This window comes from Strix aluco, chromosome 1 (assembly GCF_031877795.1).
Source record: "Strix aluco isolate bStrAlu1 chromosome 1, bStrAlu1.hap1, whole genome shotgun sequence".
NCBI lineage: Eukaryota > Metazoa > Chordata > Aves > Strigiformes > Strigidae > Strix > Strix aluco.
The window spans coordinates 114618732-114631786 of record NC_133931.1 but is presented as its reverse complement, the minus strand read 5'-3'; the positions used below and the strand labels follow the sequence as shown (position 1 = coordinate 114631786).

At 34.2% G+C, this 13055-nt stretch overlaps 1 protein-coding gene across 4 annotated transcripts in view; it reads right to left on the bottom strand.

Annotated features, from left to right (window-relative positions):
- DYNC2I1 (dynein 2 intermediate chain 1) overlaps window positions 1-13055 on the bottom strand; it is a 46457-nt gene that overhangs the window by 9739 nt on the left and 23663 nt on the right. For 3 of the 4 annotated variants that reach the window (XM_074831710.1, XM_074831711.1, XM_074831726.1), the window contains 10 exons: window positions 12021-12193; window positions 11294-11456; window positions 8423-8536; window positions 7450-7511; window positions 6339-6390; window positions 5008-5068; window positions 4660-4756; window positions 4274-4405; window positions 2496-2719; window positions 932-1390 (listed from right to left, as the gene is read on the bottom strand). In XM_074831710.1, the coding sequence (XP_074687811.1) occupies window positions 1219-1390; window positions 2496-2719; window positions 4274-4405; window positions 4660-4756; window positions 5008-5068; window positions 6339-6390; window positions 7450-7511; window positions 8423-8536; window positions 11294-11456; window positions 12021-12193 (1250 nt within the window). In that variant the 3' untranslated portion in view covers window positions 932-1218. Of the gene's footprint in view, window positions 1-931; window positions 1391-2495; window positions 2720-4273; window positions 4406-4659; window positions 4757-5007; window positions 5069-6338; window positions 6391-7449; window positions 7512-8422; window positions 8537-11293; window positions 11457-12020; window positions 12194-13055 lie in introns of those variants that run through there. The other variant, XM_074831718.1, reaches the window with a different exon arrangement.

Below are 13055 nucleotides of genomic sequence, written 5' to 3'. Positions count from 1 at the left end.
TTGCTGCTTTTCTAATTTAACTTATAATGTATATTATTACAGTATAAACCCAACAATGAAGATGAGGAGAGTCATTTGTGTTTATGCACATAAAAAAAAAAATCTGTCACTGACCATGGAACTAGGATAGTGAAAATGGTCTGTGAAATACGCATCTCTCCGACATCAGGCTCTCTGGATTGCAGCTGCTGCTTTTCAGGAAAGAGGAACATACAATGGACTACAACAGATTCACTCCCGAAGTGGTGTATGCTGTTTATATAAGGCACTCCTGTTTTACTGCTGTGACTTGGCACCATCATGTGGTCACTTTGAGTTTTCTCAATTTAAGTAACAATTTACATAAAAAACATTTGCAATGAACTAATTAGAATTTACAAATTATTTCAGTCTATTTTAGAAGGAGAGGGTACCTAAAATATATGTTCACTAAATTCTGAACACATTATCTTTCAATTGTCCTTTTTTTCCCTGAATCCATGCTCATTTAATCATGGTTTTCCTCATAATCTTTAAATCAGAAGTTGTTAGGCTACAGAAGTTAAAGACATTTTCAGTATTCAGGTCAGTATCTTCTGTTTTACATCAGAAACCCCAAAGAATTTAGAATTTCAGTAAATCTCACAAGCATACTGTTAACACAGCTTGATCCAAACAGGTAGCATACATATCAGGACAACCTGAGTTGGTCAGATATTCCTTTTGCAAAGTTTCAGGGTCAAAATCAGAAGTAAGATATCATGCGATGTAAATTTGTATTCTGACCTGTTTGCGTAATGTTTTTAGGTGGATATAAGTTTTAGCAAGTGTAAGTGTGTAAAAGGTCCAGAGGTAGAAAGCTCCATACATTCAGGTTGCTTACACAGAGGCACAACTTTATGCTCACCAAAGGACTTTTTACTTCAAAGCAGAATAATGAGAAACAACAGTGTAATTTATAGGAATATATTTTCAGTATTTAAAAAAAAAATATGTACAACTAGAGTTCTTTCAATAATGAAATATAGTTCATCATCTTTTTGAGTACAATAATGCTAAATTTGTTTCTGTCATTTTTATGATAAAATATATCATTTCAGCTGAACTGTTGTATTGATATTCTTTAAAATGTATACAAGTTATATACAAATACAAAATTACATTACAAATCTTTTAACTGAAGCCAAAATAATCTAAGTATTTTGCAACAATTTGTACACCCAGACAGGTATACTGTTTCTAAAAAGACTGCAATAAAATCAACTGTAGTTTTTCAGATTCGTCAGGCTGAGGTAATGCCCACTTCTTCTTTACACACTGAACATCTATCTGCCCAGATTCTTTGGCCAGTGCAATGCCTAACAATCCATTTGTTTTTTCTGGTTCTCCCAGTAAAGCCATAGTCACAATACTGAAACCAAAAGAACAGGAGAATGTTTTTTAATTGAGGCAAAACTAATAGAAATTGGTGTTTTCAAACATGTTTTTAGCAGGTTACTTATAGTTAACTAAATGATTCATTTTTTCTGCTCATCACAGTGTAATATTCCTCACTATTTCAAGTCCCAGCATGTTCTTTAGCTTTTTACCAGTTGCAGTCATTTAATGCAAATATAACAGGCAATTCTTCCCCTGTTCACAGATTCCATCATCAATTTCTAATCATGACTTACAAACTTTTTCAAGCCATAAAAATGAACTATGTTTTATGGTATTTTCCAGCACAGTGTAACAAGTTTAAAAATTTCTCCCAAAACTAGAAGCACTTTGCTACAGTTTACAAGGCTACGAGAAAACCTTTCAGTTACAGGGATATTCACCAAGACTAATTTAAACCTAGGGAAGACAGAGTCTCCCAGCAGGGCTCCCAGCAAGGAGGAAAAAGAATCATCAAGACTATAATTCAGAAAGGCTAAATTAAACTGCTTTTCTGCATCAATCTACAGGATAGCCAGGTCTCTGCACTGACTACAGGGGCAGTACTGTGAGACTACCCTGATGTTAGTCCTGGTGAATACATGCTAGCCAAAAATATTCCTGTTTACTTGTGACAATGAACACAATATATTTCTTTATATTGGTAGCCATACTATATATAGGCATTTTAAAATGTCCAACATCTTGCCTATTTTAGTGGTTGATCCCGATCCAGCAAAGCCATCTTTGAACTTAAACAGTCCAGTGATTCTAGTGGGAATAAAATTTTTCTCTTCATATAACAGCAACTGCTTTATGTACAGACATCCATCCCAACTGATAACACTATACCTAATTTTGATTTATAAGAACATTATTTTTCCTTTATCAGACTGTATAAAATAATAAATAAGGATAAACTGAAATTTAGCTCGTTAGAGTCTCTTTTCACAACTCCAACAGTTTAAAAATACAGTTAGAAAAGCAAATGATAATGAACATTTAATGTCAAGCAAAAAAACCCATCCAAACTCTAATCAAAATGTAGATGATAATAATACTAATTTTTTGTTAAAAAGAGAGCAATGTAATGTACTTACTTCTCTGATGGAATAGCCTCCTTTGCCACAGGCAACAAATCATTTTCCAGAAGATCCCAAATATAAATACTAGATGATGCATCCAGGACAAAAAACACAGCGGGTCTTGTTAAAGCCCACTGCAGGGCAATAATTGGCTGCCCATTTGTGCTGTCATTCCACTGCATGAGGGGATACTCTGATGTCATTTGGTGTAATCTAATACTTCCATCTGAACAGCCGACCTATATCATAGTCAAAAAGAAAATACTTCCTGGGAACAAAACAAACTAAGCAAGATAAAAACTGCAATTCAATTCTTGGGAATCTCAAACATTTAAATAAAATTAGTTATCTGACTCGAATGGCACATATATCTTGTATCTCACTATATGGACTATCTGGATTTTAACTTTTAATGTAATTTTCTGTTCAAAAGCAGTAACTCTCTACTGAGCGTACTAGAGCAATCTAATCCACTAATCCTGGGTTGAAGTCCTAATTTCCTATTTTAAAAAAAGTTCTCAAACTATCAACTTCAGTGATACTATGACCCAGCAGAACTTGACAGTAGTCTGAACTGGGGCGAGGTCAGAGCCTAGAGACCAATTCAGATGGCTACTTAGTGACACATGTAATCTGTAAAACCAAGAATAGCTTTCAGGAGGACAGGCTGTGCTTAACAGTATAATGGTATTGAACTGATTCTTAATGAACAACTAAATCCAAAGACAGGCAGATATCACTGTTTCCAGATATTTTCTTATAACCTATGTCTTGCCTAGTATATAATTTACAAGTTTGCTCTAATCCAGGTAGAAAAGAAACTATTCTTTGCAAACAGAAAATAACTTACTCTTACTACCATGGGCTACCTCTACATCAGGAAGACTTGCTAGAATTTTCAAATTACGATGACTTTTTACAGTGATTTTGCAAATTGCTCTTACATTTAAAAGGACTCTTCAGATACAAACTTATAGAAGTCAGTATCACTCTAAATAAATGTGTTTGGGCAACAGGTAAGAACATCCTTACTGGTAAAAGAAAGTTCTGACTGCACAGTGGTGACATAAAATACATATACTGTAGTCAAACACATTCATTTTATACCTTAGGCAATCCCAATGAAGCCATGTAAATCATGGCAATTTTAGAAAGAAAGCCTTTTTAAGAGAGGATCAAGTACAAATATATGCAAAGATAAGCAGATGGAAAATCCTACCAGAGTTAGATTCAACTTGCATTGAATAAATTTTCACATGGGCGACAAATAAAGTGGGTGTGTCAATATGAACTACTGAGGTTAGATTTGAACACACCTGACCACATGGTACACTGCCAGGCATACCCCAAGGGTATGCCCAGTGTGGAGAGGAATGGAAGACAGGGAGTGCCCACAGCTGCCCCACAGACCTTTATTTCACAGCAATATAGATATTTTGTCTCAAAAATGATTATGTCACTAAGACATGTATGATAACAGTGAGAAACAGCTGAGGCTTCATTAACAGCAGAAGACCTGCTTGCAATTCTGAATTTCAGTAAAAACAAGAATAAGTTATAAGGCTGAAGTGAGATTGTAATTTGTTCCTGTGAGCTAGATGGTCCACCTTTTACATAAGCAAAGTTTAAATGCCAGGACACAGGATTTGCTGTCACCCTTCATGGCAGATTGGAATTAGTGAGGTAAATCAACTATCACGTCTAGTTAAATACGTCAAATTATAAATCCTCCCTCAGCAAGTAATAAAAAAAAAAAAAAAAGAAACTTGCATTATATTAAAATGTTTTCATACCAAAAATAGTGGCTTTCCAAAAGGGAAGAAATCAATTGCGTTGATGCTTATTGATCTCACTCTGCTCTCCTGGGGTCTGAATAGCTTTGGAAGAACTTTTAAATCGTGTCTTGTACTATGGCCTACCAGCCCCTGTGAAAAATATAAATATAATTAATTAAACACAACAAAATTTGCATTATCAGTACTACAAGAAAAAGTTAAATAATTCACAGAGCTGCTACATTAAAGATCCTTTACACATAACAAATTTTAATAGCTAACAAATTTTAATAATAGTCTCAAATTATACATTTTATATACAGTCTACTGGTAAAATTTCAAGTAAATGGGGCAGCTTCCAAAACAAAAAATAACAATCAGATTAATTTCATCACATTACTCACAATGTTTGTTCCAACAATGAAATGATTAGGATTAGAAGACAGAAATTTAATAGTCAGTGTCTGGGGCATTCTCTGGTGCACATCCTTCGGGAAAAGGCTAGGAAAAACATTAAGGTAGAAGATGACATAAATACAGGAAGTTGTCTCCTAAAGCTGTGCAAGTACATACAGAAACTCAATCTAAAATGTCTATGACTAGCTCTAGAAAGAAATCTATATTAAAAAACCCCTAAACAACTAATGAAGATATTGTTAAATATATTTTACATAACAGCAAATTACTAAAGTACAGGAAAAATCAGCTTTGTGAGATACACATGTAAAATCTAAACGACCCTGTTTTCTTACCTGTTATTCAATTCCATAGTAGAGCTATGTACTAACTTCACTTTCCCTCCAGGAATTAAACCTAAAATTATATAAAATAATTATTCAAACTAATTTAAGCACTTTGCATTAAGAAAGTGCTATCATCAAATTAAAACCCAAGCTAATAAGTGAAAGGATATTTCATAATTGTTTATTGTAAATACAGCTTTTGATATGTAAGAATTTCACATAATTTGGAACTGCTTACTTCAGAAATCAAATCTGAAAAGTTGTAATCTTTGACAGAAATCAAAGAAAGAGAACAGAGAAAGGGGAACATGACTATATGTTTGTTTTAGTTTTACAGTATGTATATAACATCCTGTAATATCACTCTGTAAAACCCAATTCTATCAATGGTGAAAATGCACATTTATGTCACTTGGATCTTTGACAATTAATTATAGGAATGAGAGACTGTAATAATGCTTCCATAAAGTTGGTCTGTTTTACTTGTTAGTAGAGAAAAAAATAAATAATTCAAATCCTTCAAACACACGAATTTTTTGAAGGGGAAAAACATGAATCCTGGTGGCAGTAAAACTGTAAAAATATGACCATAGATTTAAAATGTACTTCTCCACAGACATAATACCCAGCTTTAGTGGCTTAATAGGGCCAGACATTGCACACGAGCTTATAAATTAGAAAATTGATCAAACATTCTAGTTTGTTAGTATTACTTCATTGTTTATATATGTATTTTAAAACTATCAGGATTTTAATCACAGCCTTGTCCATTTAGGTAAATACTTGAGTCTAAATTTGTTCAAAGAACAATGTAATTTTCTTCATTCATATAACTCAAAAAGGGCTAATTGGACTTTGTTCTTTACTTTTTTCATGGAAACTTTTTTCTCACAACAGAGTGAAACTTTTCAATGGAACTTTTTTCTCACAAAAAAGTGGTACCTTACCCAAAAGAGAACTTCCAGGACAATTAGCAAAATGGAGATATAGGAAGCAACAAAAGCATTCTAACAGATTTGGTTGAAACTAAAGAAAGAACAGGAGGACTAAGAAAGACATAAAGTCTCATATTCTTTGAAAAAAAGCTGTTGAGGACACAGAAATCTGCTATGACATTATAAGAAATGTGGTTGTCTGGTGGCAATTACCAATACAGATTTAGCAGATGAGATTCAGATAGCAGTGAAAATAACTCTCATGATACCTAACCCATAACCCCAAATATCAGATATATAACCTATTCAGAATGAATCTTTTCCTTACTGACTCTTCCTCTCTCTTCTGACTTCATAATCTCAACACTCAAGCACTTTATTCTACCTCTAATGAAGAGTACTCACCTAAATCAGTTTGTGAACCAGCTAAATCCACTTTTTGTAATTCAACAACTACCTGAAAAGTCAATATTTAACATTAATAAGCAATAAATATTTACCAGACTTTAGTTTTTTAACTAGTTGTAATAATGTATAACATAACTCTAAAGAAACATTTAGATAGGTCTAATGTTATAATGATTACAGATAGATTTTCTATCCACTGTCAATGTTTGCAATGTTAAAAATAGCTTCACATGCCTGCTGGATGTTCCCTGCTGAAAAGCAGAATATGGGAAGTTACATTCTACACTTAATTGCTAGTTGGCATCTTGTCGGTTTGGTCGGTCACAAAAAAACCACCCTAAACCCCAAAATAAGGAATTGTAACTTGTGTCCTGTGCTTTTCACATAGAAAAGGTAGATCATCTGACCTGAATCTGTTGCTACTAAAGTCACTTAGAGCTTTAAGGGACTTAGCTGGTGATACAGAAAGGAAATACTTTTATCCCCTTATTATTCACTGAGCCATTCAGTTCCTCAAGCAAGATCAATTCAGGTGCAAACAACAGGTTCGGCACCTGGGCCAAAGCTGCATCAGAAAAATACTGAAAATGTCCACTAGAAAGAAAAGTTGTCAGAACGGTAATTAAGAGCAACAGAACTGGTGCTTACCTGCCCATTATAGTTTAGGCAGGGTAATCTTACCCACAGATTTTCACATTTTGCCTCTTAAACATTTATTTTACATAAATTATGAATTTCATTGCTCACATACATTCAGTACAGTCTCTGACACCACTGTGATTCAAATAATATAAAGTGGGTGGGTGAAAGAGGACCGAGGTCTGTTATTTAATTAATAGAAATATGTGACATATTCCTATGAAGCAGAACTACTGATTGCCTGTTCTCATGAATTCATGTACCTGTTAATAGTTTTGCCTAAGGATAACATCATGGCAGTAGGGAGTCAGGTCAAAAATTTTGAGGAAAATTTCAACAGAATAGCTAGTGTTGCTGTACTTTTCAGGGAGGAAATTCTCATCAGAAATTCTGGATGGGTTGCTGTATTTGAAGAAGCATTTTATTATTCCAACATGATACTCTCTCTTTTCATACATATATTACTCACCCACATATTGAGGATTCCATTTTCATCCATTGAAGCTATCTGAAATGGAGGGCCTGACATTTCTATGGAAGAAATCATAACAATTTATATTCATACACTGACCTTCATCCTGAACGATATCAAAGAATTTGAAACATTTCCTAGGTTAATACATTCTCTGAAACTTTTATGATCCTTTCAGCTGCATAAAAAAGGAAAGTGCCCTAATTCTACTAAGGGAAAAAAAAAAGCATGAAACTAGTATGTTCAGTTTGTCCTATCAGATAAGCAGATGTTCTCTGTCTTCATCTTTTAAAATGTCTGGATTCTGCATGGACTTTGGAACAGAACATAAAGTGCAATAGATGAAATCTTGTAAAACCTGCAATATGCAGCACAGTTCTTTGGACTACTAAGGATTTCAATGTGAAAATCTGCAATGGAAATAAATAATGTCTCCTCTAGCACACTGACTGAGAATTGGGAATATAAGGATTAAAGTTTCTTTGCAGAGGTTGGTCATAAAAAAATTAGGCAAAAGGCACAGGAAGAACCACCAAGTACAGTCACATATTGTAAATGCTTTCAGATATAAGCAAGTTGTTTCACCTTTTTAGATGGGGGGGGGGGGTTGACATTATAGGAGCACTAAGACGTCTCTAAAGGCATTCTGATTTCTTCAAAGACATTACAGAAGCACAATGACTTCTCTAAAGGCAGTTTTTGAGAGATAACTTGTTTTATCATGGAAGAACAAAATATTGTCTTGAAAATAGACATTATAACAAGCATGCACCCACATCTGATGTGAAACTGAATGAACATTACATAAAAAAGAGAGCAGAAAATAAACATGAATATTGTATGCAACTAATACTACAGACAAGTGGCAGAATAGAATTATAAACTGGATTTTGGCCATGATATATTTGTTTCACTAGATACCTAAAGAAAGACTCGGACGTACTGATGCTTTGAAGAGCAGCTTACATACCCTCCTGAGAAGAGAGGCTTGAGAGCCCGTATCTCTGATCAGTGTAGAGAGAGGTTGAGATAGGTTCCACTGCTAATATAGGAGAGCTGTGGTTTACCGAGTTTAGAACACCATCTGTAGTTAAGGGCAGTGAGAGGTAAACACTCTATTATTTTTAACACAAACAACAACAAAACCCTAATCACTTTTTGGCTTATGGGAAAATGACGATTATAAAGAATGGCAAATAATAACTTCACAAAGAATTACTTTGTAAAAGTCTCAAATAAAATACTGCAAACTGTTTCCTAAATTAACAAAATACTACTAGATAAATTGATGTTTCACCATTTGTATTTACTTCTCATTTTCCAAATGACTGCTGCACCATTTATGCCACTGTACCAGACATTTCATTAAAATCTGCCATTGCAGGGTTACCATGAAAGGAATTATGTTCATTTCAAGCTCCATAAATAATAGAGGTAGAAATAAATCACTGCTTACTATAGAAAAGACAAAATTGAAGAAAAATTACTCTTACATAGTATTATTTAATAGAATGTAACTATGCTGAAACAAATAATTCACCAAAAGAAAATATGTATTTACCCTTTAATAACATTTTAAAGTAAATGTATATTTAGAGGTATTCCAATATGCATTCTTTGTCAGATACTCTTGATTTCTGGACTTGCTCTGTGTGCTGAACTTAATCTCATTTAAGACTAAAGGCATAAAGCTTCCTAAGTATACAGCATAAAAAACACTTGCTTATATAAGCAACTACATGAAACTGTATACATACATTTGACTACCAGCTCACCGTGCAACGCAAGACCAAGCATCTTTGATCTACTAAAAAAATTAAAAGTCTATCAACAGCCAACTAACGTTTACGTTTACATGGCTACTGCAATTAGATACACTTGTGAACAAAAGAGGATTTTCTGCATGTGGTGAAAAATTTAGACATTTAGAAAAATAATAATACTTCAGTGTAAGTTAAATGGTAGCACCTGTACACAAAAAAAATCCAGGACTTATTTTGCAGTAATAAAATTATTTACAAAAATATTGCTATATGTTATTTTTCAGTCTAGGGTACAGCACAGTGTCAGGAAAAATGGCACTAATTTATAATTAAGATTGAGACAAATGCTGGTATGTACATCTCATTCCCAGTCTCTCAACGTACAACTACATACAATGAAAACATCAATAAGATTAATGACTTGCTTCTCCCTTTAAATTTGCAATGACAAACATTGGAAAGAGGCATGAAGATCCATTCATTTCCATCAGATTCATAAAATTTTATGGATCTCATACACCATTTCAAATGCAGAGTGAAGTACTTTGGATTGCATCTTCTAGTATGTCAGCTATATGCCCTAAATAAACCTCTGTAACTTTTGAATTTTTCATCCCTGTATTGTAAGAAAAGATATAAAAGCCTATGTTATATTGATCTTACATTAAGGGATCAGAAATGTAGAAAAAAAGAGAAATGCAATGACAAGTAAATGTCAAAGGATGAAAGGAGGTCACCCACAAGCACTTTTGAAACGTAAACTTTCTTCTGGCTTCCCAATATGTATGCAACACTAATTCAGGCCATAGCTAAACAATGCAACAAATGAATTCCACATTATTTTTTGTTGCTGTGCTTCTCCGCCATTAAGAACCTGCAAAGAGCATGCTACAGCTCCCAACTGGCCCCAGTGCTAGAGATTTTGCTCATGTGACAAGCTGGATGACAGGAAACTGTATGTCCAGGTTTTGCTCCAACATGCAGTTGATACATTTCTAGAGATATCGAACCAGAGAACTTTTGGGTCCCAAAGTGTGGTCAGAGCTTCAGAATCCCTTCAACAAAAGACTAAAAGTAACTGACTTCTGACTATGGAAGTCAGAATTCAACTTACTCCATTATATAGATCACCTCTGACATTTAGCCTTCATACACTTCTTGTCTCTAATGATGTGATCCCCATACGTGTTGAACCAATAGTATTGTAAAAAGACAGTTGTATATGCAATGAAAATATGAGAAATTCCTAGATCTTACATTACTACAATAATTGATAAATTGGCAATAAAAACCCCACAATCCTGACTCAACTTTTAGTGTATCTAGATAGAATCCAGAAGTCATAAAGTTACATAAGTGGAATTTTAGAACTGCAGAAGGGTGAGATTCAGATCAAAGATTAAGACACTTAAAATGTATCTACATATAAGACAGCTGTATAATATCTGTAATGAATTAAATCTAATCAATACAATCAATCCAGCTAACCATATACAGATATCTACATTAGGAGGAGATTAATAGCTCTCTAGAACCCACAAGAGTAGCACTGCACTGCTTCTAAGTTATGCTTGTATCTTGCATGCAATCTTATAGAAACATCAAGACTTGGGTGACAATTTGTACAGACTGTGACCTTTAAATGACATTTGAGAAACTGTTTTACAGTCTTAAATTGCTTTCATTTTTTTTAATTACATCTTAATATGTGTGTTGATATGTAGATAAAAAAGAATTGTAAGTTATATTAAATAAATATAAATTATATAAATGAGATAAAATGATGAAAATTGACTATGCTAATGATTTCAGATGAGGTAGTAGCTGAGTAGTCCATTTTAATTTTACAGTGGTCCTTAGGTTCTACATCTGGTTCACCTCTCTATTCTCACTGCTTGCTGCATATCGAGCTGGCTCACTTTTCTTTACAGCTATTTTTACTGGCAATTTTTACTAGACTAAATATCATCTCTGAAATGGCTAAACTAGGCTACTAAGAAAGAGTGTTCTTAGAAGAATAAGTACTGGAATTGTTTCACTGCCCACAAAATGACTGATCAGAATACACAGATACTAACCAGTGGAAAATGTTGGAACTCTAAACGTCCAGTCAGTTTCACTGATCATCATATGAGGGTGCATTCTTGAGTCTTCTTGAAGATCCCACACCAGCAATGAACCATCTATTGTTCCAGCAAAAACTAATGTTGTTTTACTGGGACTAAAGCAGCAACATATCACCTGTTAAGCAGTAAAAATATGCATGGTTGATATTATGATAAAGGCCAATGATTTGTTAAGCCTGAAAAACGTTTGTTCTTCCTAGGCATGCAAATCCACAAAAGACAGATTACAGGTGTTTGCGGTATTTAAAATGGAAGTAGGATACAAGACTTTCAGTACGCCTTCCCTTGTCAAGACAATTGTTGTGTAATCTGCATCTACTGCCACAAAGCTGAAGGGGTTGATTAAACTGTATGATACTGATGGGTAGAGAGAAGTCCTAACACCATCTGAACAAGCCATTTTACTTCCCTCTCCTTTTCAACCACGAAATTGAGTCAAAATTAAAAAAAACAAACAAACAAAAAAAAAACCCCAAAAAACCCCAAAAAAACCCACCACAAAAACCCACCATGATCATCACTACATTCTAGTACTGGAGCACAAAATGGAATGAGAATAGTGCTTTACTCACTAGGCTCAAATGTGTTTCTCAAAAGATGACGTATCTTGCAGCAAGACAAGAAAACAAATACACATAATAAAGCCAATGGGCAAATATACAATGTTATTAAAACATACCTCTGAGTCACATATTAAAACTTTCTGAGGACTGGATGGCTGCCAGATGTTCCAAACGCATATGATGCTCTTTCTGTTCAGTAAACCAACACCTGCTTTTTTAGGTAATCCATGAACAGAAAGTAGTGTCTGCCTGTGAACTTGAGAGACGTATAGGCAGGATATTTTTCGGTCTAAACCATTAAAAAAATCAAGAAAGAAAAACAATAAATAAAAGAGTAAACTCAACTGCAGATGAAAAAGCATATTTAGCTGCTATAGCAACAACCAAAGAAGCTAAAACATAATTATAAAGAATATTTCTATTAACAGTGGGATGCTTTTGATGCTATACAAGAAAAACAGAGGGACTAGAGAAGGAATCCAAAAGATTGGAACTAAGTAGAAAGCAAAAAAAGACCCAGGAAGTTAATAGAATAATTATTCTGGGCATAAGCAAGCCAATCTGATCTGATGTCAGTATATATACTGAAAATTAAGCTAAGTCTCAAACAGGAAACAGCACAGGCCAGGCTTTTTCTGGTTCATCTCGTGTGTTCGTGTTAGAATACATATGGTTTTGTGTTATAATAGGTCTTCCTAACATAATTACAGATACTTTATTTTTAATTTTGCTTTTCCTCTGAATATCAACTGCTTATATGGGGAAGATATAGCTGCAGTTCAAATATATCAGGCTATATTCTCCCTGTTCAGCAACCTTGCTGTACTTGCAACTTTGGCCCTACTGTCAGCATAAAGACCCTAAATGAAATTACACCCCTTGGGATGGCCCTTCAACAAGAGGGGCAAGAAATTACATCCAGGACACCCCTATATCATGCTAATCACTGGCTATATTCCTGGTTTCACAGCAGCTAGGATGCTCTGATGTTCCCTATGTGAAACCAGTCTGCACAGAGTTATAGCAAGATTAGTGCAATTAAAAGAAAAGTGGGCTTTACATCATCTGTATATCCTGATATGTGCTGTTTGCACTTCAGTCAAGACAAAGAGCATGGTATTTTGCATAAGGAAGAAGAGTTCACACTGTAT